Genomic DNA, 25,283 nt, shown 5'->3' with positions numbered 1-25,283 from the left:
TATCAAAAGGGTTAAACTATCTTACTTTGTTTTCTCTTTTAGTTTTTCTCATCAGATTTTCAGTTAATCGCATTCAGTGGTTATGCCATTTAGAACAGCACATTTCACCATCCTTCCTCTAGGTCCTTCCCTCTAGAATCTCAACTCTCTAAGGCTTCTAAGTGTTATCAACCTGCTACAATCTCATTAGTAACAAAGTCCAGAGTTCACTGGAAAGCAATGCTATGCCTCTGTGGAATTCCTTTCTGAGACAACAAAAAACTTCAGTTTTACTAAATTTTAAGTTATAAGGAAGACAATTCTACTATAGTGTAACTGTAGAAAGTCAATTTATAACAGTTCTAGTGAGTTCTAGCCTTTTCAAGAAAGAAATCAAAACTTTATTTTCTGAAAAAGAAACAACTTTTTTTTAATATGTAAAAATAATCTTCTGTAGAGGACTTTAATCTTCCTCTCAGCAAAACTGACAGAACTTGGCTACTTTTTCTCATGTAGTATTTTAAACTACTGATTTAAATTTAAGTGTATCATGTTAACCACGATATTCAAAATTTAATCATGACATTATCTGATGGTTACTGAGATAAAGAAGAATATGCAAACAATTTAATACAGAAAAGCTGTCTAGTATACTACACCAAGCCCACACTCAATTTCTGGATAACTGAGTGTCCATAGGCCTACAAACCTAACTTTTGTGAATGACAAATTCAGAGATTACTCGAAGAATCAACAAATCTTCACTCAGTGTTTATTACCTATGCTACAATGGTGCTATAAAGACCACAGAAGAGGTGGGCCTTACAAAATCCTACAGGTAGGGTAAACTAAATATTTGTAGCATAACTAAGGCACAGATTTTGCCTTTATGGTAATTAGGTATGCTTAAAATATGGACATGATACTTTAAAATGCTAAATTCTGTGGTATAAAGCATAACAGAATTTTTGAGTATATAAGGCAATAGGGAAACGTCAAGGAGATCTACAGATGTGATATGAAGTAGGTCTCAAAATCTAATAAGTGATGTTGACAGAGGAGAAAACTCCAAGTGTAAGGGACAGAATGGAAAAATAGGTGCTAGAGCTAAACAATACAGAAGTATGTGAGCCTTTCAGATAAAATGTACACATGAGAACATAGAAAAGGACAGTATCCAAAAATTTTGCCTCTGCAAACAAGACATCACCATTGGAGGAGAAAAAGCACAACAGGGACCTCTTGCCAGCCTTTACAATGGATCAGATAAGCAATTAAACAGGCAACAGTAGTATGAACTAGGTGATAATTACTCAGTACTAGAGAAGAGGTGAGGTAAACACAAGTTAGGGAAGACCACGGATTTGGAAAGGTGTGATCTTACAGAACAAGTAGTTGACCTAAATAAGAGTACACCACTGGTGTGAATGAGTTTAATTCTCAGATTTGGACAAAGTGCATGACAAGCAGTAAAACTTGTAGTCACAAAGGACAGCTTAACATTTCTGTTCTGAGATACACTGTGAACCAGACGCATGACAAAGCATCAGGGTTTTGGGTTCGAAAAATAACTTCTACAAAACTACAGTACAGTAAACCTGATACCAAGGCTCAGTAAAATTCTAGGTTTACTAAGAGGTGAATTAGCTCTGAAAAAAAGTACTGCTAATTAGTTTAGACAGAAAAGGTAACATCTGACAGGGGATCTAAATGATACGCTGTAGACTGCTGGTTACCTCAGGAGGAACATGCAGGCAGAGGGAACAGCAAAAGTCAGGTCTCTGACACAACAGCGCTTATAACGCTGGAGCAAAGTGAGGAGGAAGGACTAGAAAGAACAAGGGGGAGAGTGACAGGCTGTATCACATTATGGCTTGTACCACCACAGGAAGGAAGGACTTCAAGGACTTTCGAGATGGGAAGCTACCAGAAGGCTCTGATAAGACAGTGACGTGACGACTTTTGGTTTTAATTTTTACAGTCATTCAGACTGCTATAGGGAAGAGACTACAGGGGGGCATAGATAGAAACAGAGGGGATCAACATGCTATAAGAATCAACACCAGAATAATTTGGCCAAGAAGAGGCGTGAAGTGGTGGGATTCTGATCTTTGTGAAAGTAGAGCTGACAGGATTTGTTGACAAAGATGAAAGAAAGCACTCAAGAATGATTCCCAGGTTCTTGGCCTAGACACTCAGAAGAATGCAAATGCTATTGATTGAGATGGAGAAGACTGTAGGAGAAGCAAGGTTTGGAGGGGGAGTGGTACTGTTTTCTTCTTTGTTGCTTTTGGGGAGGGGTCAGAGAAGAATCTAGAATTTACTCTGGAACATATTAAGATGCTTACTGAACATCTAATAAGGAAGTAGATATTAAGGGTTGGAAAGAAGTCTGAATTGGAGAAATAAATTCATAGTTGCCAGTCCTAGAATTACGTTAGGATGTAGAAAAGAGAAAACGTCCAAAGAGTAAGTGCTGGGGCACTCACCCTTTAGAAGTCAAGTAGAGGAGAGCAAGACACAAAAGAAACAGAGAAGAAAGTGTCAGGGAAGGATGGATAATCAACGGTGTTACACATGGCTGACAGGCCAAGATAAGGACTCAGCCACATCAGTGAAATAGTTGCTGACAACTGTTTACTACAGAGGGGGGCAATAATTAGGGACAGAGAAAAAAACACCTGCAGATACCAAAAGAGAATGTGTTCACTATACAAATACAGGGGCTGGTCGCAGCAACACAAAGAGTTCACCCATTTTTAAGAGGAGAGACAGGGACTATATAAATTCAGAAACAGGTAAATATGAAAATTTAATTTATACATCTACTTTCCTTTATTAGAGAAGTTCTTTCCAAGCCAGGCCATATTTTATTTACCTTTCTGGTGTCTAGCACAAAACCACAATTTGTTTGTTAGAAGAAGGGATGAGCTTCAAAATCTGAAGGGACATCATTTAGAAAAAGCATTAAATTCATTTTCTATAATCCAAAGGACACACAAGGATAAATGAGCAGAAAATACATACTGGCAGACTATGATTCAATACGGAGACACTTTTGCCAATTAGAGACAGCCAGGGTGATATTGGGGGGATGAAGCAGAAAATTCTAATGACAACAATAATGATGGCAGAAATAATTATAATAAGAGTGGATATTTACTGAGCATTTACCAGGTACTAATCACTTCTCTAAAGCACTGAACATGTATTAACTCATTTAATCCTTATGCTAACCATAATGGAATAGACATTCATATTTATTATCCCCATTTTATAAATGATGAATCTGAGGAACAGAGTTTAAGTAACTTGCCCTATAGTTCACACAACTGAAGTGGCAAAACCAAAATTCAAGCCCAAGTATATTTCACAGATCTATGCATTTAAATATTCTATAGTGCCTCCCAGATCTTAACAGAATCAAAATGACCACTGAAGCATCACTGATGAGAATGTTGGTTCAGACTGAATTTATCTTCTTCTTGTACGAGGTCCCTTAAGTCCACATGAATGAATAAAATATATGAGGCACGGAGCTAAAAAGTATGTATTAAATGTGAAAAATTATTAAGGAAATGACAAGCCACAGACTAGGAGTAAATATTCGCAAAACACACCTGGATAAAAGACTGGTGTCCAAAATACATAAAGAACTCTTAAAACTCAACAATTAGAAAACCACCCAAATAAAAAATGGGCAAAAGATCTGAAGAGTCAAGTCACCAAAGAAGATATACAAATGGCAAAGAAGCACATGGAAAGATGCTTAACGTCATATATCATTAGGGCACTGCAAAGTAAAACAGTAAGATACCACTTACACGTCTATTAGAACAGTCGAAATCTAAATCACTGATAGCACCAAATGTTAGCAAGAAGATGGAACAACAGAAAATCTCATTCACTGCTGGCAGGACATAAAATGGTACAGCACTTTGGAGGACAGCTTGGCAGTTTCTTACAAAACTAAACTTGGGTGTTTACCCAGAGTTTGAAAACTTATGTCCACAAATTCCTGCATACAAATGATTATAGTAGCTTTACTCATGATTGCCAAAATCTAGAGGCAACTAAGATGTCCTCTAATAGGTAAATAGGTAAATGGATAAGCAAACTGTTGTAAATCTATACAATGGAAGACTGTCCGGCAATATCAAGCTACAAAAAGACATGAAGAGCTTCAAATACATACCTGCTAAGTGAAAGAAGTCAATCTCAAAAGACTACATACTACATATAATGTTACAACCAAAACTTCTAATTAAATCATAGACTATGGTGTAAGATGAGTAAAAAGTTCGTTAACTGGTAACAAAATCTGATTTCAAATCTAATGTTTACCATCTTTCCTGTGGTAGGAGTTACTGCTATATAAGGAGGTACTTTTGCCAACGATTGGACAAGAACATAATTACTGAATAGCACCATGGATCCAAAGGAGATCCAAACATGTTAAAGGTTTGGACTATATAACCTCTGAAGTGGCTGCCCTAACAGTATGTTTACGATCCTATGAAACCACAAGAGAGAATGGGTGAAATTTATTTTAAAAAAAAAATTTTTTTAACATTTATTTATTTTTGAGACAGAGAGAGACAGAGCATGAACGGGGGAGGGGCAGAGAGAGAGGGAGACACAGCCCAGAGCCCGACACGGGGCTCGAACTCACGGACCATGAGATCGTGGCCTGAACCGAAGTTGGACGCTTAACCGACTGAGCCACCCAGGCGCCCCGAGAATGGGTAAAATTTATAGAAACATGGCAATCAACATTTTTCTCAGGTACCAAATCAAACCCTTCATAATGTCATTCTTGAAAAACACACACAAGGCATTATGCATCCAAAAACGCTGCCAGTGTACTTTGTTTTTTAATACAGAAAAGTTGCACAATTAAATGCAACAGAGGGGTCTTCAAAAGGTACAGAAACAGTATGGGCTAATGTGCCACACAAAATGTAATTTTCACCCTTTTGTTCAATTACTACACACAGAAAGAGACAAATGAAAAAGTGGGAGGGTCCTGTCTGCTGTCATTGCTGGTAATAACTTGTGAAAAAGCTCAAAGGAACGAGAAGAGAAATTAAGTTCTTAAGTCACACTGAAGGTTACACCACCATCTCTTTTTACTTCACCAATTGCTGAAAAGTTAACTCATGTTAAGAAGCTGCATTGTGTGAATACTTACTTGTTACAGCCAGTCAGGGAGACAATCAAGGGCAAGGAAAAAAGAAATCAGACTCAAACTTTGAGAACAAATCAGTTGTACATCTGCTTCTGTTTCCAACTCCAAACAGCCTGGGACGCTTTTATTTTGGTCTCCCCACACTCATGCCTCCAGTTCAGCTCCTCAAAGGACGAGGCACCACAGGACCTCACTTGACAATGCAGAGGTTTCTACAGCAATACATACGTGTCAAACTGCTCCAAACAGGCTTAATTAACCGATGGTCTTCATTCTCTCTTTCTTCCCAAAGCAACACAAATCACTGAAGGCATTTTTCTCATTAACTTTGTAACTTCTCCTAACTTGCATGTAGTCCTTCAGCTATGGTTATAGAGTTCTTTTTGGCAAAACTCAACTCCTTTTCTACTGCAAATTCACTTCTTCGTTCTTTTTTTATTCTAGGCCCTCTACTTACTCACCTTTGCTTCTCCTGGTGCAGTACTATCTTAGAATAACGGCAATAACAATAACAACAAGAAGAGCAAAAATCAGTTGGGGTTTTCCATTAATCCCTCACCTTAAGGATTCAAATGGTCTCATATACTTTTATATTTAATACCTTTGCTAAATGATGGCAAAAATCTCTTCTACCACATTTAATTTTTGTAAGTAATAAGTGAATAAGCTGCGACCATCATCAATTCTTCATGATAGTCTAAAAGTGGTCTCTCAACTGCATTATTTACATAAACCTATCAGTGAAAATGTTTTTAAGTACCTGCTCTAGTATATATTATTTACTTAAAAAATAGTATGTATTATTCCTATAAATTAGTATGTACTAATACAACAACACATGCAACCAGAAGTTTTACAGTGGAGAGACAAATATATAAATTTATACATTTTACTTACTTTAGAAGTACAGGTATTCTTTTTCCTGCATTCTCTGGAAGTGTGTATGATAACACTGTGGTGACCACCCGTCTAAAATTGGTCAGAGAAGCCCAGAGAAAATATCTAAACTTCCATCAGACAGTTTAACCACTGATAAACATTTTCCCCCTATTAAAGTCTACCTTTCAACTTTTTGAAGCTCTTGTTAACAAGACAATTCTTAAAACTGTCTATCATTCACTAATTCATGAACTGGAAGGTCAAAATATAATTGCATGAGGCAACGACATTATTTTAAAACACACACACACACACACACACACACACACACACACACAGACAACAGTAGCAGAATTTGAGCCTCACCACAGCAAAATTCAGTTTGCATATTTTGTGTGTGTTTGCCTGTCTTTCTCTAATAGAAAGGAAGAATGATTTTCTAATGGAATAAAAAATATAGAGAAAAAAAACACTGTATATTTTATTCTGCTTCCATTAAGCAATTAAAAAACAAAACAAAACCCAGTCATTAAGCACTCTTCTCAAGTCCAGACACTGCACCCGGCACTGGTCTTTACAAAATCTGACAGCTAGAAAGGAACTTCAAATCAAGGCCAAACATCCAAACACTGCTTCAATTAGCTCTACAACAGAGCCACCAAGTGGCAGTTTTTGTAGCCTGTGTTCAAACACCCTTTAGCAATACAGAAGGCAGCCCACTTCATTTTCTGAGACTTCCGATTAGAGATCAATAAATTGAACCAAAATCTGTCTAGTGATAATTCTACCTAGCAGCCCTGTTTTCATTCTCAGAGGCAATACAGAACAAGCCTAATCATTCTTCCACTTGACAGCTCTTCAAATACTTTAAAGTGAGGGCTGAAAACCTCACCACCTCTTCAACCTAAGTATCCAAATTTGACTTAGCTATTTCTCATGTATAGTTAAAAAAAATTTCTCATGGCCACTTCCAAGAAGAAACACAAAGGAGCTTAATACTTAAGTTACCAAGGAGAAAAATTTGCAAAGTTACATATACTCCTGCTTGTCGACTTTAAAGCAACTATTTAAATACAGACCATTATTTTAATATTCCTGAACGTCTTAAGCAAATTTATAGCTATATATAAACAGAATTCACTAATATTAGTAGATTTGACATTTTAAAAATATTTTCTACAAATTAAATACCTCCAACGAATAGCAGTTTTCATTTTTTTAAACTGAATGTTAAAATTTTAAATATTTTTAGCACAAAATGGCCAATATAGAAAATTTATATAATTATTATTTTAAAAAGTGAGCAAACCCATTTCAATAATACAAGCCCTGAGATCCTCCAGGAAATTAATAAAGGATCTCAGGCTTGCACATGTATATGTGCTCATGTACACAAACACAGCTGTGCTACAGATAAAGACCAAAACTATAACTAATGTTTCTTATACAGCTGCCCTCCTGCTAAAAATGAATGAGTGAAGAAACTAATCCCAATGGAAGAGTTCCAATTTTATTCGAGTACGAATCAATCAACCAGTAGATTGTATTTACATTTAAATAATGTCTGCACAGTGAAGGCAGATCTTGGTTATTACTCCATTATGAAAGCGTGGTCGAAGTCAGAGCACAATCAGATACTCATCTTCAGCACAGCTTGTTTCATAAGTGATATTTCTTATCAATGAAATGGGTGAAACCAGAACTAGACCCAAAAAATGCCAATTTCAAGTAACTAATTCACCATTAATATTTCTCAATATTTGAGTATTTTAGAAGCTGAGAAGCTAAAAAAACTGAAGATATAATTTAAGTAATGTGTCAGTATCACATACTATGAATAGGTTATATAATAAGATGTATTTGAAAAAAAGCGAAGAGAAAATTCAACACTGCTTTAGATTTTGTTCTTCTGAACAAAGGGTTCTAACTAAGCTTCAATGAATTTAGTTCTAACTAAGCTTCAATGAATTTTCTTAAACGGTCAAGCCATTAAATAAAATGACAATACATCCACAAGGCGCATTATATTGTTTTTATTAAGCTCACTGTGAAAGAGAACAACTAGCTATGCAAGAAAAGTTGGAGATAATACTAAATCAACTTTGCAAGTTGTGCATATTAAAAGTAGACAACATTGGTTCATTTAGGAAAAAAGGTAACAATATTTATTCAGACTACTAAAATTTCTATTTCCTGGCGTACCTCAGCTTCTTGGGTTACTCCAAGCAAGTTACTCACTATCTGGTTCAGATTTTAGCTATACTAATATTCACCTGGAAAATGTTCTACATAATTCGATCTTCTAGATAACTTATGTTTATTCCATTATGCAACATTTTATATTTTAACTATTTTATAGACATTTTTCTAGAAGACTTTACCTACTATTTCCCTGTATTCTTTAAAATAAGAGTTGCAACTTAATTTGACCTTTTCCTACAGATTTAGTCATAACATGAACTGTACTGCTGTGCTTTGATCTTATGTTTTCTCACCTCTGCTTGATGTCACTTACTGATGACAGTGTGTTCTTGATGTTTCTGATGACTAGATGAGAACCTGAGAGTGGTCTATATAGGCTCCTAAGCATAAAAGACTTGTGCTCTGTGATACCTGACTACTCTGAGTTCTTTTTCTCTTCCTCTTTGCTTCCATGTCTGGTTTTTAAAAGAGTGAAGTTACCATATAAAATTACAGCAAAATAGGCTGTTCGCACTGGGAAGCGAGTTTAAAGAGCTCCAGGTACCTGAACATGAAAGCAGAAAAACACCTTCCCTTAGAAGGCAGCAATGGCTAATTTGTACAATGAGGTCCCCATTCCTTTTTCCCTAGGAACTGGAATCAACCATGTCAATTACATGACATTCTTCTCTCCATAGATGATCTAAAAGCATACCCACGACACTGCCTGCTCATTAGATGCAAAGAACAGAAACAAAGAAAGAAACAATAGCAGAGATGTCCAATTACCCATGGGGTTTAAGAGTTATGTGAAAATGATAATATGCTTAACATTTATTTATATATGACAAAGAAATGTAAATGACACTGAATCTCAGTTTATGTCTCTGGTGGGTGCTCAGAAGTCAGAATATAAAAAGATGCAATTTTGTCTGGCTATTTAAGAGGCTAACATAACAAGACTTCTGAAAAACAATGGACTTCTTGAAACTGTCAAAAATATTTATTAAAACCCCAAAGTACATAATAAGAATTACAGAAAATCTTGATTTTGTTCTCTCTACATATATAATGAATGAATCACAAAATTAGTTATCCAACTTTTTTTTCACTGTGTTAACTAAGCATTAGCAACACAGACCCCAAGTAAAAAAAGAAATTCTGCCTAAATAAATTGATGACTTACTTCTCTCTACCAAATAAGTTCTTATGACTCAAGTTTTACAGACATTATTCTAAGCCAATCAAATATTAGTTGCTTACATAATAAATAATACAACCATTTTGGCTAGATTGTCACTGCTCTGAAGTAATTATACCAGGAAACGGGAAAAATGTGAGGTAGTCTTTGAGTAACTAATAAAAATTTATTTTACTTTCAGTTTTTCCTACCAGGATGAGAGGAAACAAAAAAAGACACATGAAAGACTAGCCCTACACATCTAGTTGGCTTGAATAAATTACAAATTACCACTTCACTTCTGCTAGCTGGCAATGTCAAACACTACTGATACATAGAAAATAAAGTAATAACAATGTACCTCGGCAAAAAAAAAAGACAAAAAAGTTATCCATAAAGCTTTTTTTCCCCACATATAACCCAAAGCTACCCAGTTAATGTATCTCCAATATCTTGCAGCTAATGATAAAATTAAAACTATTCAAGATGATAGCTTTCTGGTGGTACTATAAGCATGTATCACTAAGGCAGAACTTTCCAATGGCTAAAGGAGTCATGAAATAAAGAAAGGACATATTCTTTATTCTTTTGATCTTGGACCAAATAAATTATTCTGTTCCCCTATCTGTAAAATGAGGGCAAGCTGGAACACTGAAAATTTATTACTGGTAAAGTGTTTATAATGTTCAGGTAAATGTTATATAAAAATTAAATACTTGGTTTATACCTTGTTTTAATTCCAAACCTTCAGGTTGTTTGTTCTCTCTCACGGATGATGTAGAATCTATACACATGTCTTGTCTGAGGAATAAAAATAAATAAAAACAATTTTAAAAACTCTATTCAGTCAAATAATACTTACTGCTCAGGTTCCCAGAATTAAATCAGACACTTGGGAAGACACATGGAATTCTTCTGAACCCCCAGGATATCATTTAGTACACTTTGGAAGCTCAGAAACATGTGTATACAAGTGTCAAAAGCAGCAGCTATAAACCACTAACAATTTAGGTAGTACACATCTTTGTAAAAATTAAGGGGCAAAAATGTCCATCGATAGATGAATGGATAAAGAAGATGTGGTGTGTATACACACACACACACACACACACACACACACACACACACAAAATGGAGTATTACTCAGCAATCAAAAAGAATGAAATTTTGCCATTTGCAACTACGTGGAACTAGAGGGTATTATGCTAAGCGAAATTAGAGAAAGACTAATATCATATGACTTCACTCATATGAGGACTTTAAGACAGAACAGATGAACACAAGGGAAAGGAAGCAAAAATAGTTATAAAAACAGGGAGGGGGACAAAAATATAAGAGACTCTTACTTAAATATAGAGAACATTGGGGCGCCTGGGTGGCTCAGTCGGTTAAGCGGCCGACTTCGGCCCAGGTCATGATCTCGTGATCCGTGAGTTCGAGCCCCGCGTCGGGCTCTGTGCTGACAGCTCAGAGCCTGGAGCCTGTTTCAGATTCTGTGTCTCCCTCTCTCTGACCCTCCCCCGTTCATGCTTTGTCTCTCTCTGTCTCAAACATAAATAAACGTTAAAAAAATTTTTTTTTTTTAAAAGAGAACAGAGGGTACTGGAGGGGTTGTGGGAGGAGGGATGGGCTAAATGGGTAAGGGGCGTTAAGGAATCTACTCCTGCAATCATTGTTGCACCATGTGCTAACTAACTTGAACGTAAATTAAAAAAATAAAAGAAAAACACAAGAAAAAAAATTAAGGGCAAAACTGGAGAAATATGGAGGTAACTTTTCTCACTTCCAATACCTTGCAGGATAGCTGGTGGGAGAAATCAAAACTTAAGAGGAATCCAATAATTTTTCAAGTGTTAAATTTAATGAGCACTTTGGCATTCAAATTATTTTATATTCATCTAATTTCATACCTCAAGTGCTTTGATGTGGGAAATACATATTTTACATGAAATATACATATGTAATCAAAGTAAATGGATTCAAGTATAAGATCATAAAAAAGTTTTGATCCACCATGTTCTCTAACAGAGCTGCAAACTAAACTAATTAATGTTCTTTCTTAGAGGGCATTATACCATCTAGATATTAATATTACAAATACTTTTTGGCAAAAGAAATTAGTTGCGAACATTCAAAATGACTTTTCTTTATAAATAAATATTACCTTTTGGAGAATTTCTATATGCATCCTAAAACTAACATACAAGAAATATTTCAGGAATTTTCCTGCTCACAAATCTATTTCTTTATTTTAAACAAAGTTTATTTATTTATTTTGAGAGAGATGGGGGAGAAAGAAGGAGGGAAGGGCAGAGGCGGGGGGTGGGGAGAATCCCAAGCATGCTTTATGCTGTCAGTGCAGAGCTGGACATGGGGCTCAATCTGTGAGATCAAGACTGAGCCAAAATCAAGAGTTGGACACTCAACCTACTGAGCCACCTAGGCACCCCTCACAAAACGATTTCTATCCACTTAATAACACATCCTTCAAATAACCAAAAGATAAAGACCTGTGATCATTTCTTTAAGTTTACAATATTCTTTCCAGTCAACATATTTGGTACTTATGTGTTTTGCATTAAAATTTTACTAATGCAAGCACAAAGTGAAATAGAGACTATAAAATTCTTTGGATCTGATATTAATTATAACATATAAAAGATTTAAAGTTGAAATATATATTTTATACCTCTTTCTGTCTAATATCACCTACTCAGTATTTATTCTTTCACCAGAAAGAATCCCAAGGAAGATATCAACAAATATTCTTTGGTAATCCAGGGACAGATAAAATGCCAATATACTACGTTAAGAGCTTTGCAAGGAAGAAAGTTAAAATGTGCTACCTCACGCCTTACAGTCAAATTAGATTTTACCTACTGGGAGCATTAATCTATTTCTAAATATCTTTCTTTAGATAAAATGTTTGCTCTTACACATCCTTGAGTGGGCACCACTCAATTCTTCTTCTAAACACATAACATCTAGAAGACTTGAACAAAAACATAATGCAACATCACCATTAAAAGAGCCATGGACATCTGTAATACGCTAAGAAGGACACAACATCACCTATGCAATATTATAGCTGACAGTGTATGACCTATTTCATGAAGAATTCTTCAGTCAGACCCAAAAAAGGAAATAAGTAATGTTCAATTAAAAGTGGGTGGGGAGTTAAATGTCAATATATAAAAGGCAAAAAAAAAAAAAAAAAAAAAAAAAAAGGTTGTGGAAATATTCTAGGTTAAAGGAGGCTAAAGAGCCATAACAATTAAATGTTATAATTCACTTGAGACTGCTGAACTGGAGGGGAAAAAAATGTTGTAAAGGACATTACTGAGTCAAATGACAAACAAATACCGAAAGCAGACTGAATAAAAGTGTTGTACCATTGTTAAATTTACTGAAGTTGACACTGTATTGTGGTTATGTATAGACTACTGATATCCTTAAAAAAAATCACAATGCAGTATTTAGGGGTAAAGTGTCATGATGTATGTAACTTACAGCCTCAAATGTTTTAGAAAATAGACACACATCTATGTAAGAAGAGGGTACAAATGGGATAAAATTTTATTAATATATTATAGAGAAATCTAAATAAAAGATATATGGATGCTTCTTGTACTATTCTTATTCTTATAACATTTTAATAACTGTGAAGTTATTGTCAAATAAAAATTTTTAATAATAATGCAGTAAAATGCATTATTCTATGCATTATTTTATTTTCTCTGTGAAAGCCCCTTGATTGTCCTTCAAATAAAACTGGACATCTCTATAAACATTACCTGCTTCCATAAAGAATTGCTTTAGTGCCTAAAGTGAACTTTTATAACATTCTGTTTTATCTTAAGTTAGGCTTGAACACGCCATTAAAGAATGTCACCAAACAGAATTTCCAAAGTAGACGCAGTACAAGTGCACCACCTTGTGGCTGAAAAATAAAATGCAAGATACTTTTACTTCAGTAGTATGTGAAGTTGAAAAAATATTCCAGAAAATAGCCTGGAATTTTAAAATCTATACTAGTTCATTTTTCCAACATGTAGACTTTGCAACTAAAACTACCATACATATTCAGAGCTCTCCAATACAATTTAAAGATCCTTAACAAAGAGCATGGAAGGCAAGATATATCAAAAAAGGAAATGTCTTAAAGTATAAGAAACCTACAAGTATATATGATGTCTTTTTATTTCTAGTTTTATGAAAATAAAAAATGTCTACTCCCAGAAAAGAAATACTAGGTGTCAGAGTTAGGAAAACTAAAGTAATTCCAATTTATATTTAAATGACATTTAAATATTTCTGTCACACCCTTTAGATAAGAATTTTGTAACAACTGGAGAGAGAGAGATGGCAAGAGAAAAAGTGGGGGATGGAGGGGGACTCATGCTTAATCTGGTTTGGGTTAATAATCTTAGGATGACTTTTGTAGTCCTTTCCATTAGGGGGGAAACAAAAGCCTGTTTTTATTTTTCTACTTCCTTTCTCACATCCGCAGTGCTCCTCCGCAGCTTAATTTACAATCTTGGCTTTGAAATATAAGACAGCCTTATGCCCACCTCTGGGGTTTAAGTCCTCCAACCAGTATAAGTCCAACTTACTTTCTTTTACCCCAAATACAATTCCACTCTTGACTTTTTTTTTTTTTTTTACAACAAAATAAAAAATAAACTATTGGGATTGCATCAAAATAAAAGGTTTCCGCACAGCAAAGGAAACTATCAATAAAAATAAAAGTCAACCTATGAAATAAGAGAAGATATTTGCAAATGACATATCCAATAAAAGGATATATTCAAATATTCAAAATATACAAAGAACTTATAAAACTCAACACTCAAAGGATATTTTTTTTTAATCAGAGTAATACATTGGGGAGATCTGTGGAACTTAAGAACCACTACACATGTGAATTACCAAAAGTTTCAACTTTTGGTACTTTTAAAGGGGAAAAAAGTCAAATTCTATCCAAATAAAAAATACACAGGGGGTGCCTGGGTGAGTCAGTCAGTTAAACGTCCCACTCTTGATTTCGGCTCAGGTCCTGACCTCACAGCCCAGGATGGGCTCTGCCTAGACAGCATGGGGCCTGCTTGGGATTTCCTCCCTCCCTTTCTCTGTCTCTGTCTCTCTCTTTTTCCCCCTCCCTTCTTCTCTCCCTCCCTCCCCCACTCATGCTCTCCCTCTCTCTCTCTCAAAAAGAAATAAACATTAAAAAAAAAAAAATACAAAAGGAAGATACCTCAAGGATAAAGAAACCAGACCAACCAGCCAGTGTCTTCCCATTTTGGCAAAAGCTGACCATCAGGCAAATTGGCATAACAAAAGGTGTAACGATGGATTCTCTCCAGATTCCAGGGAATAGAAACAGAGGCTAAAAGAAGCCAGCCTATCATTCTATGAGCTTCCTACTATTAAAAATAAGAAACAGGCAAAGAAACTGGAGTAGCCAAAACAGAAAAAAAAAAAAAAAAAAAAAAAAAAAAAAAGTTGAAGGATGTACATTACCAGATTTCAAGACTACAAAGCTACAGTAATGAAGACGCTATGATATTGGAAAAAAGATGAACGTATGTACTGATGGAACAAAAGAGAGCCCAGAAATAAACCCACATATACATCGTCAACTGATTTTCAACAAAAGTACAAAGGCAATTAACAAACTGAACGAATGGTACAAGTACAACTGGATATCCATACGGATATAATTTTCTTTTTAATTTTTTTAATGTTTCTTTTTTGAGAGACAGAGCATGAGTGGGGGAGGGGCAGAGAGAGGGAGTTAACAGAATCCGAAGCAGGCTCCAGGCTCTGAGCTGTCACCACAGAACCCCAAGTGGGGCTCAAACCCATGAACCATGAAATCATGACCTGAGCTGAAGTTGGACAATTAACTGACTTGAGCCACCCAGGCACCCTGCATATAATTCTCAATCAATATCTTGTATCATATACAAATACTAACTCAAAATGATCACAAACTTAAAAAATGTAAACCTATAAAATCTTTAGAAGATGCAGGAAAAAAATCCTTTGTGACCTTGGGTTAAGAAAAGATTTCACCAAAAGCATGGTCTATATATAAAAATAGTTGATAAATTGGATTTCCCCCACATTAAACAAATCTACTCTTCTAAGGCGATGGTGACAGAATATACGACAAGCAAGACTGGGAGAAAATATTTGCAAGCCACGTTATCTGATAAAGGACTGTATTCAGAGTATATAAAGAACTCTCAAGGGGTGCCTCGTTGGCTCTTTCGGCTGAGCGTCAAACTCTTAATTTCAGCTCAGGTAATGAACCCAGTGTCCCAAGACTGAGCCCTGCATCAGGCTCCGTGTGGAGCATGGAGCCTACTTAAGATAGTCTCTCCCCTGACCCTTCACCCCTCTCCCCAACTCCTGTTCTGAAAAAAACAAACAAACAAAAACCTCTCAAATCACAGTAATGAAAATAAAAAATAAAGAACCCAATATAAAAAATCAGATCAGTGGTTAAAAAATTAATAGTGGGGCGCCTGGGTGGCGCAGTCGGTTAAGCATCCGGCTTCAGCCAGGTCATGATCTCGCGGTCCGTGAGTTCGAGCCCCGCGTCGGGCTCTGGGCTGATGGCTCGGAGCCTGGAGCCTGTTTCCGATTCTGTGTCTCCCTCTCTCTCTGCCCCTCCCCCGTTCATGCTCTGTCTCTCTCTGTCCCAAAAATAAATAAAAAACGTTGAAAAAAAAAATTTAATAAAAAATTAATAGTCACTTGACCAAGGAAGATATACAGATCCAAATAAACACAATAATAGATATGTTCAATGTCATTTGTTATTAAGGAAATGCAAATTTGGAACCACAATGCCATACCACTACACATATATTAAAATGGCTAAAATCAAAACAGCAGACAAATGGAACTCTCATACACAGTATCAGCAAGGATGCCGACATGCCCTAGCAACCCCCACTCCTAGGTACTTGACCAAGGACAATTAAAACTTGTTATGTTCGCACAAAAACCTGTGTGTGAACATGTATAGTGGCTTTATTTGAAATCATCATAAATTGTCAACAGCTCAAATGTCGCTTTATTAATTTTCTATTGCTGCCATAACAAATTACGACAAACCTGATAGCTTAAAACAACATTATGCACCATGTTAGAGTTCTGTAGGTCCTAAATCTGGTATGGGTCTCACTGGACTCAAATCAAAGTGTCCACAGGATGCATTCCTTTCTGGATGCTCTAGGGGAGAATTCATTTCATGCTCCTTTGGACTGTTGGCGGAATTCAGTTCACAGAGGTTGCAGGACCAAAGTCCCTGCTTCCTTGCTGGCTGCAAGCTGAGGATCATGCCCAGATTCTAGTGATGTCTCATGTTAGATGTCTCTGACCTCTTCTGTCTTCCTCTTCAACTTTTAGGAACTCATAGAATTAAATTAGGATGACCTGGATAATCCAGGATATGCTTTCCATCTCAAAGTCCTTAACCTAAACGAAATCTGCAAAGTTCCTTTTGTCAAATAAAGTAACATGTCCTCAGGTTCCGAAGTCAGAATATAAACACCTTTGGAGGGTCATTATTTTGGTTTATAAGATTACCTCAAATGGGAGTGGATTAATAAACTATAGTAAGCCCACACAATATAACACTAACTACTTAGCAATAAAAAGGAAGGGACGATTGATATACACAACACAAATGAATTTCAAATGCATTGTGCTGAGAGAAGCCAGACTCAAAAGGCTATATACTGTATTATTCCATCCATATGACACTCTAGAAAAAGAAAAGGTATGGGGACAGAAATCAGATCAGGGGTTTGCAGGGGTTGGGGATGGAGGGAGAAGACTACAAAGAGGCATGGAGGAAATTGTTAGTGTGATAGAACTATTCTATATTGTGATTATGGTGGTAGATAAATTACCATCCACTTGTCCAAACTTACAGAACTGTATAGCAAAAAAAAGGTGAATTGTACTATATCTAAATTATACCTTAAATTTTTTTTAATTGAAATACCACAAAAGTCTTAGAGCAGGCTCAAAAATATTGAATCATATAGTGGTAAACTGTCACCTTCAAAAACTAAGAAATGGGGCAAAACAATCTTAATTTTTCTCAAAGGGCCTTTCCACAAAGCAAATAAATCCGTATCTCCACTGTGTCCCTCAGCAAATTCCTTCAGCAAAAGACAGCAAAATTTAACTTTTTTCTCCATTTCCTCTCTCCAAGTAACATTAAGCAAAGAGTCACAGTAAACTCCAGTTTTTCTCTGATCCATGATTCTCTAAGGATTCATGGTATAACTGGCCCCCTGCAACTCTGTTTTTGTGAAGAGACAATTCCCTAAATAGGGGGCTATAGTCTATATAAAATTGACTAAAGGAAATCAAAGAGGTTTTCCTTTTTGTTGTATCCCTGTATTTCTATGTTTTCAAGGAATTAGCATGAGATTACTTTGTAAGTGCATTTAAAGGTACAAACTTGTGGGAGTGCCTGGGTGGCTCCGATCATCGGGTAAGGGTCTGACTTGGTCTCAGGTCAGAATCTCACCACTCATGAGTTGGAACCCCACATCAGGCTCTGTGCTGACAGCTCAGAGCCTGGAGCCTGCTTCAGATTCTGTCTTCGTCTCTCTGACCCTCCCCTGCTCATGCACTGTCTCTCTCTCAAATAGACATTAAAAAAAAATTTTTATTCAAAAAAATAAAGGTACAAACTTATAAGATGTACAAACATGTTACTACTTTGTAGAGTCTAAGAATTAGGTCACAGCACTGTCGATGATTAGTAATACTTTTTGTGAAGGTTTCATGAAAAACGTATCCTTTCATTTCTGATAAACTTACCCTATTATGTAGAATAGTCTACACCTAAGTATTATGGCCTAACAGCAATTTATAAAGGATATGAGAACATAAATGGTAAAATAAGATAACCAATTTATTACCATTTACTAGCCTAAAAGCAGTCTATCCTTTATATTCATATATGTCTAAGAGAATTGAGCTTATAAAGAGTAATGTCAACATAACAAATTGATCTCATTTGTTAGAAAAATCCTTTTATGCTTGAAAATATATGTACAGTAGCTTCCTCTTAAACTATTTTTTGTAACAACTTAAAACTTTAGACACTTGTAAGCAACAAATTGTTTTTTAAAAAGCAACAGTAAAGAAAAATAATTAAAAATCACAATGAATTATTTCACATTCCTCAGGCTTTCATTTTAAAAAATGTGGGGAAAATCCCCAATACTCAGCAATGTAAAGTGGAATTTTAGGAATACTTATTATTCCAGATTCAGAGTAAAAATCCCAAAGCAAATACAGCAACGTGTTTTTATCAATGCTTACCATGTAACAGGTACTATTCTAACCACCTTACAATCTTTTTCTCACTTAATCACCATCAAAATCCTATAGGTTAGGTGCTGATATTACCCCTATTCTCCAGATTTAAGTAACATGCCAAACATCAGAGAGACAGCAAGCTGTGGAGTTATGCTGGCAGGCATTATTAAATTTAAATTATGCAGGCAGTTTAATTCTACAACCTTGACTCTCTGCATTTACTTAGACTTGCTACTACCTGCAGAAATACTTCTCCACGTAGTAATACCTAAAAATTACAGGTAGCCGTAGCCATATACATATTCATATGGCTAATATGTATCTCAAAGCATAAAGTCAGTTTTCACTCTGAATTTGATCTCAAGGCCCCAGAGAAAAATACTTCCTTCTTCTTGGGTAAACTTATGCTTTTAAAGCATCAAGACAGAATTATTTTAAAAACTGGAATTTCAATGAAAAGACAGGCATGACAGGCAACAAAAGACGCATAATCCACAAGAAAGGGAAGGCCTGAGACAGATGGGAATGAAAAGGCAGGAAACATTTCTAACTGTATACCTTTTTGTACTATTTTGTACTGTTTGAATTATATTCCCCACTGAGGCATTTTATTTGCACATATGTACTACACACTCAGAAAAAAGAATCCCAGGATTGTCCCTTCTGTGGGTTTATATCTTGCTTCTTTATGGTCCATGATGCCAGCTGAGGTTGTCAGTACAACGAAAGCAATCTGGTGGGACAGGAGCAGACTAGTCTGCCATTTTCCTAGATCTTTGAGTCATATATCAAATCTGGGCCTGATCACTGCCCACTTGTTTAACCTGCCCGTGAGATTCAAACAATTTTCCCAGCTCTGTTATCAATGATTTCAAGTTTGCCAATGTAACCATGCTTCATCATCACAGTTGGAAAACGGACTATGACTTTGGAGCATGGCCTAGAAAGACCCTAGAACATGGCGTTTGTCCCACTTTTTGGCATTGTTTTTACTTCAATTTTTTGGTGCTGCCAATGCTCTTGAAAGCATGTGCCAAGGCATTCATGCACACCATCACAGCAGCATGGAAGGATGGTACTATTTATATTTTTTAAACCATACCCATGTATTTGACTATTCACTTTAAAAAAATTAATGGAAGTACAGATTCACACACGTTTGTAACAGAAAACAAAGGAGGGAATAAAAAGAAATTAAGGAAATAAATATACAGATCAAATTTACTGAGTAAGAACAGTCTAATCAAGAATTGTGAAAACAATATTCTAAGGCAATTCTTGATGATTATAAAGAGGAATATGGCAAAATGAAAATTAAAAGAGTACGTCAGAGCCCTACCTTGAAACTTAGACCAAAATAAATTTCAAATGAATCAAAGATTTAAACATTTAAAAATCCATAAAGTACTAAAAGAAAATATCAAGAATACTTTTTATAATTTCAGAATAGAGTCCTTTTCTAAATATAAAATAAAAAGCAGAAAATATAATAGAATAACAAAATTAGACTATATAAACATGAAATATTTATGCATGCAAAAAAAAGTAAAAGCCTTAAAAGTATTTTTTAAAAAAGCAACAAGCAAAAAGTAATTGCAACCCATATCACCAACAATATATTAAAAAGGCCAGTCTTCCAACTACATACAAAGGATAAAAAAATGAGAGTTCACAGAAAACTCCAACAGCTCTATGTGTCGAAAGATGGTTATTCATTCATAATAAGAGAATACAAATTAAAATTCCAATGAGATGCTATCTTTTTTTAATTTTTATTTTTGAGAGAGCATGAGTGTGGGAGAGGCAGAGAGAGAGAGGGACAGAGAATCCCAAGTAGGCTCTGTACTCACAGTAGCAAGCCCAACATGGGGCTCAAACTCAAGAACTGCGAGATCATGACCTGAGCCAAAGTCAGATGTTCAACCAACTTAGCCACCCAGGTGCCCAGAGATACTATTTTTTTTAATCTATCAAATGAACAAAGATCAAAATTAAAGAGTAGGAACACATACACTCCACATGTAGGGGTACAAATCAGTTAAAACTCTGTAAGTCAATTATGGCAAAATCTTTAAAGATTTCCAATGTGCAAACATCTGACTCAATAATTAACTTCTAGATATTTATGCTACACATAAACACAGAGGAACAACATTACTTATATACGGAAATATTTATAACATTTGTAGTAACAAAAGAGTAAACAACTTAAACGTCCACCAATAGACCGTTAAATTTTTGCTACGTACAACAATGGAATAGTATACAGGTATATACAGGAAGCCTTACATGTACTAGGTAGAAAAAAACCCAAGGAAAGACATTCTATTATATGGAAAAAATTAAGTGGGAAAGGTATGGAATCGTTTGCACAATATGCTGCCATTTTGTGTGAAAAGAAAAAATACATACACACATATATTTGTAAACTATGGAATATTTCTGGGAGGATACACAAGAACCTGGCTTACTGTTCCTGCAGGAACAGGAAGGGAGGAAATCGGTAAAAGGAAAAAGATTTATTTTCACTATATATTTTAAAAACTTTTGTACTATGTACATGCATTCAAATAAATAAGCTCTTAAATAAGAGACACTAGATACACGGTTATGTGTGAAAATGTCCTTATTTTCTGGAAATTCACACAAATATTCAAAATTACTATAATTCACTTTATAATACTTCAAGAAAAAAGAGGAAGCAAAATGGAAAATTGAAAATTGCTATAATCACTAAATCTAGCCAATTGGTATATGGGAGTGTCATTACACTATTATTCTCTGTACTTTTCTATACCCTTGAAACTTTTCATAATAAAAGTAAACAAAAACAAAAACAAACCTAATACAGTGTAATTCCTTTTTTCTAACTCAGACAAGTAATGTCATTTGCCTGGAAAAAAAAAATCTTATTAACACAGGGAAGCACCTTTAAGTTATATATAATTGAAGCATTTTAGGTTAACATAAAACAGAACTGTTACCTTCCTTCACCAATCTTTGCATCTAAGGCCACAGCCTTACCTTTATTGTGAATTCACAGAACACAGGTCAGTTTCATCCTAGTCACATAAACTATTTCTACTTTTGGCTTATTTAAGGTGCAAAAATCTGAGTGCAAAAAAAAATTAGCCTTTATATTTATTCAATGTTCCCCAAACTTTTAATTGTTATCCCATAGCTAACTGGTAACTTTTTTAATAACTCCACTCTGAGTTTTTCAAAGCAATCAACTTATCAACTATTCTTTTCATATTGGTATTTCCTCTGTTTATATGTTTAACTAAATTATGCAACTACCATAACTGAACTGGAAACAAACATGAATGACTCTTGGTAAGCAAACACTTCAAATGGAGTATTTGAAGTTCACATGTGTATTAGACAAGTTCACACGTGTATTAGACAAGTTCACACATGTATTAAAGATATTAGGAGACAGTCATCAACAACGAGATTAGCACACTGTGAACATCAGTGAATTTATTTTTCAAATGAACTAGAAAGGGCAATTAATACAAAGAGAATCAGTTAAGTGATTAAGAAAAACTTAACTTTAAAATAAAATAAAATCACTTTAAAATAGTGATAAGGAAATAGCAGAAAAAAGAAAAATACCTGCTAACATCTAACCAAGTCCTTGAGCAGCAAGATGAGGCAGTAAATTGACAGACAATAAAAATGACAACAGATACAATTTAAAAATTAGGTTTCTGGGGGCACCTGGGTGGCTCAGTAGGTTGGGGGTCTGACTTCAGCTCAGGTCATGATCCATGGTTGGGAGTTTGAGCTCTGAGTTGGGCTCTGTGCTGACAGCTCAGAGCTTAGAGCCTGCTAGGTTTCTGTGTCTCCCTCTCTCTCTGCCCCTTCCCCACTCATGCTTTGTCTTTCCTTCAAAAATAAACATTAAAAAAAAACCTTTTTTTTAATTAGGTTTCTGTAACACAAAGAATACTCATTGTCTTGTGTGGAGAGAAGTTACAAAACCACAAACAATGCTTCCCAAGTCCCTCAAAGTTCTTTATGGGGAAATAAAGTTGCAATTCACCTGAAGATCCCATCTGAGACCTGTGAGAAGTCCACTTCCTCCCATTCTAAAGAATGTTCTAGAGATTCTGGAGAGGTGGCAATCTGCTTAACATTTAAAAATAACTGGGTCAACAGCAATTGCACTAGTAGGAATTTATCCAAAAGACACAGGAGTGCTGATGTGAATGGGCACATATACCCCAATGTTTACAGCAGCACCAGCAACAATAGCCAAATTATGGAAAGAGCCCAAATGTCCATCAACTGAGGAATGGATTAAGAAGATGTGGTGTATATATACAATGGAATACTACTTGGCAATGAAAAAGAATGTAATCATGCCATTTGTACAATGTGGACGGAAGTCAAGGGTGTTATCCTAAGCAAACTAAGTCAGTCACAGAAAGACAGATATCACACTTCACTTATATGTGGAATTTGAGAAACTTAACAGATGATCGGAAGGGAAGGAAAGGAAAAATAAGACAGAAACAGAGAGGGAGGCAAACCATAAGAGATTCTTAAGTACAGAGAACTTAGTGTTAGGGGCTGGGGAGGGTAATGGGTGATGGCATTAAGGAGGGTACTTGTTGTGGTGAGCACTGGGTGTTGTATGAAAGTGATGAATCATTTGATTCTACTCCTGAAGTCAAGACTACACTATATGTTTTCTAACTTAAAAAAAAAAAAAAAAAAAAAAAAAAAAAAAAAAAAACTATAAAATCACACACACACAAAAAGGTAACTGGGTCAAGATCTGCTTCAGTTATCAAATTGGAAGAAATTGGGAGGAGGGGTTTTAAAATAATATGGAAGGGGACAAATGGGTTAGGTATGCGAAGGTTCACTGTACAATAAAATTTTCCACAACAGAGCTAAACACACAAGTAATTGGTACAAAGCATAAATGGGTCATGTGAGTCAGGTGAATCACAGGTCATTTTCTGAAGAGCATCATTCCCAAAAGGCTCTAGTCTTGGGTCTACCTGAGACCTATTTTTTTTATTCACTGATTAAAATGCTTACTTATGGGGCGCCTGGGTGGCTCAGTCAGTTAGGCGTCCGACTTAGGCTCAGGTCATGATCTTGCAGTTTGCGAGTTCGAGCCCCGCATCGGGCTCCGTGCTGACAGCTCAGAGCCTGGAGCCTGCTTCGGATTCTGTGTCTCCCTCTCTCTCTGCCCCTCCCCTGCTCATGCTCTGTCTTTCTCTGTCTCAAAATAAATAAAAACATTTTTAAAAATTTTTTTTTTTTTTTTTTTTTAATTTTTTTTTTTTCAACGTTTTTTATTTATTTTTGGACAGAGAGAGACAGAGCATGAACGGGGGAGGGGCAGAGAGAGAGGGAGACACAGAATCGGAAACAGGCTCCAGGCTCCGAGCCATCAGCCCAGAGCCTGACGCGGGGCTCGAACTCACGGACCGCGAGATCGTGACCTGGCTGAAGTCGGACGCTTAACCGACTGCGCCACCCAGGCGCCCCTAAAAATTTTTTTAAAAATGCTTACTTATGTATTATTTTGCCCATTAATCCAATGCTCCAGAGCACCGTAAATTTTGCTCAAATACTTTTCCTTTTTTTTTTTTTTAATATTTATTTTGAGACAAAGAAAAAGTGGATGAGGGGTAGAGAGAATCCCAAGCAGGCTCCACTGTTGGGCACAGAAACCACTGCAGGACTCAATCCCATGATGTCAAGATCACGACCTAAGCCAGTATCAAGAGTGGGACACTTAACTGACTGAACCACCCAGGAGACCTCAAATACTTTACTTCTCTGAAGTTTAGTAACAGTAGTTTGTGGAAGATTCTTTTATTCCCAACAAGTTCAGTTTTATTGACATTTACTGAAAACTTAGCATTTGGCTGAATACTATTGCCTGTTTGATGAGCTGAACCTACTGGATAGCTCTAATTCATCAAAAAGGACATGGATGTTTTTCCCTTATTAAAAACTAAAGGTGGTAAGCAATAAGGGAAACAAAGGCAAGAGAAATGTAGTCTAAGTTAAATTTCCTGGGGGCCTGGGTGGCTCAGTCAGTTGAGTGTCCGACTTCAGCTCAGGTCATGATTTCATGATTCGTGGGTTCAAGCCCCGCGTCGGGCTCTGTGCTGACAACTCAGAGCCTGGAGCCTGTTTCAGATTCTGTGTCTCCCTCTCTTTCTGCCCCTTCCCTGCCCACACCCTGTCTGTCTGTCTCTCTCTCAAAAGTAAATAAACATTAAAAAAATTTATTAAAAAAAATTTCCTGGGGCGCCTGGGTGGCGCAGTCAGTTAAGCGTCCGACTTCAGCCAGGTCACGATCTCGCGGTCCGTGAGTTCGAGCCCCGCGTCAGGCTCTGGGCTGATGGCTCGGAGCCTGGAGCCTGTTTCCGATTCTGTGTCTCCCTCTCTCTCTGCCCCTCCCCCGTTCATGCTCTGTCTCTCTCTGTCCCAAAAATAAATAAAAAAATGTTGAAAAAAAAAAAAAAATTAAAAAAAAAAAAAAATTTC

General features: G+C 36.0%; 1 protein-coding gene across 2 annotated transcripts in view; it reads right to left on the bottom strand.

Moving 5' to 3' along the window:
• CAAP1 (caspase activity and apoptosis inhibitor 1) overlaps positions 1-25,283 on the bottom strand; it is a 53,221-nt gene that overhangs the window by 8,074 nt on the left and 19,864 nt on the right. For both annotated transcript variants that reach the window (XM_058695197.1, XM_058695198.1), the window contains exon 5: positions 10,135-10,208. In XM_058695197.1, coding sequence (XP_058551180.1) covers positions 10,135-10,208 — 74 coding nt within the window. The remainder of the gene's footprint in view (positions 1-10,134; positions 10,209-25,283) is intronic.

Source organism: Neofelis nebulosa, chromosome 12 (genome assembly GCF_028018385.1).
Source record: "Neofelis nebulosa isolate mNeoNeb1 chromosome 12, mNeoNeb1.pri, whole genome shotgun sequence".
NCBI lineage: Eukaryota > Metazoa > Chordata > Mammalia > Carnivora > Felidae > Neofelis > Neofelis nebulosa.
The sequence above is the reverse complement of the archived record's forward strand: the minus strand, read 5'-3'. Positions and strand labels throughout refer to the sequence as shown.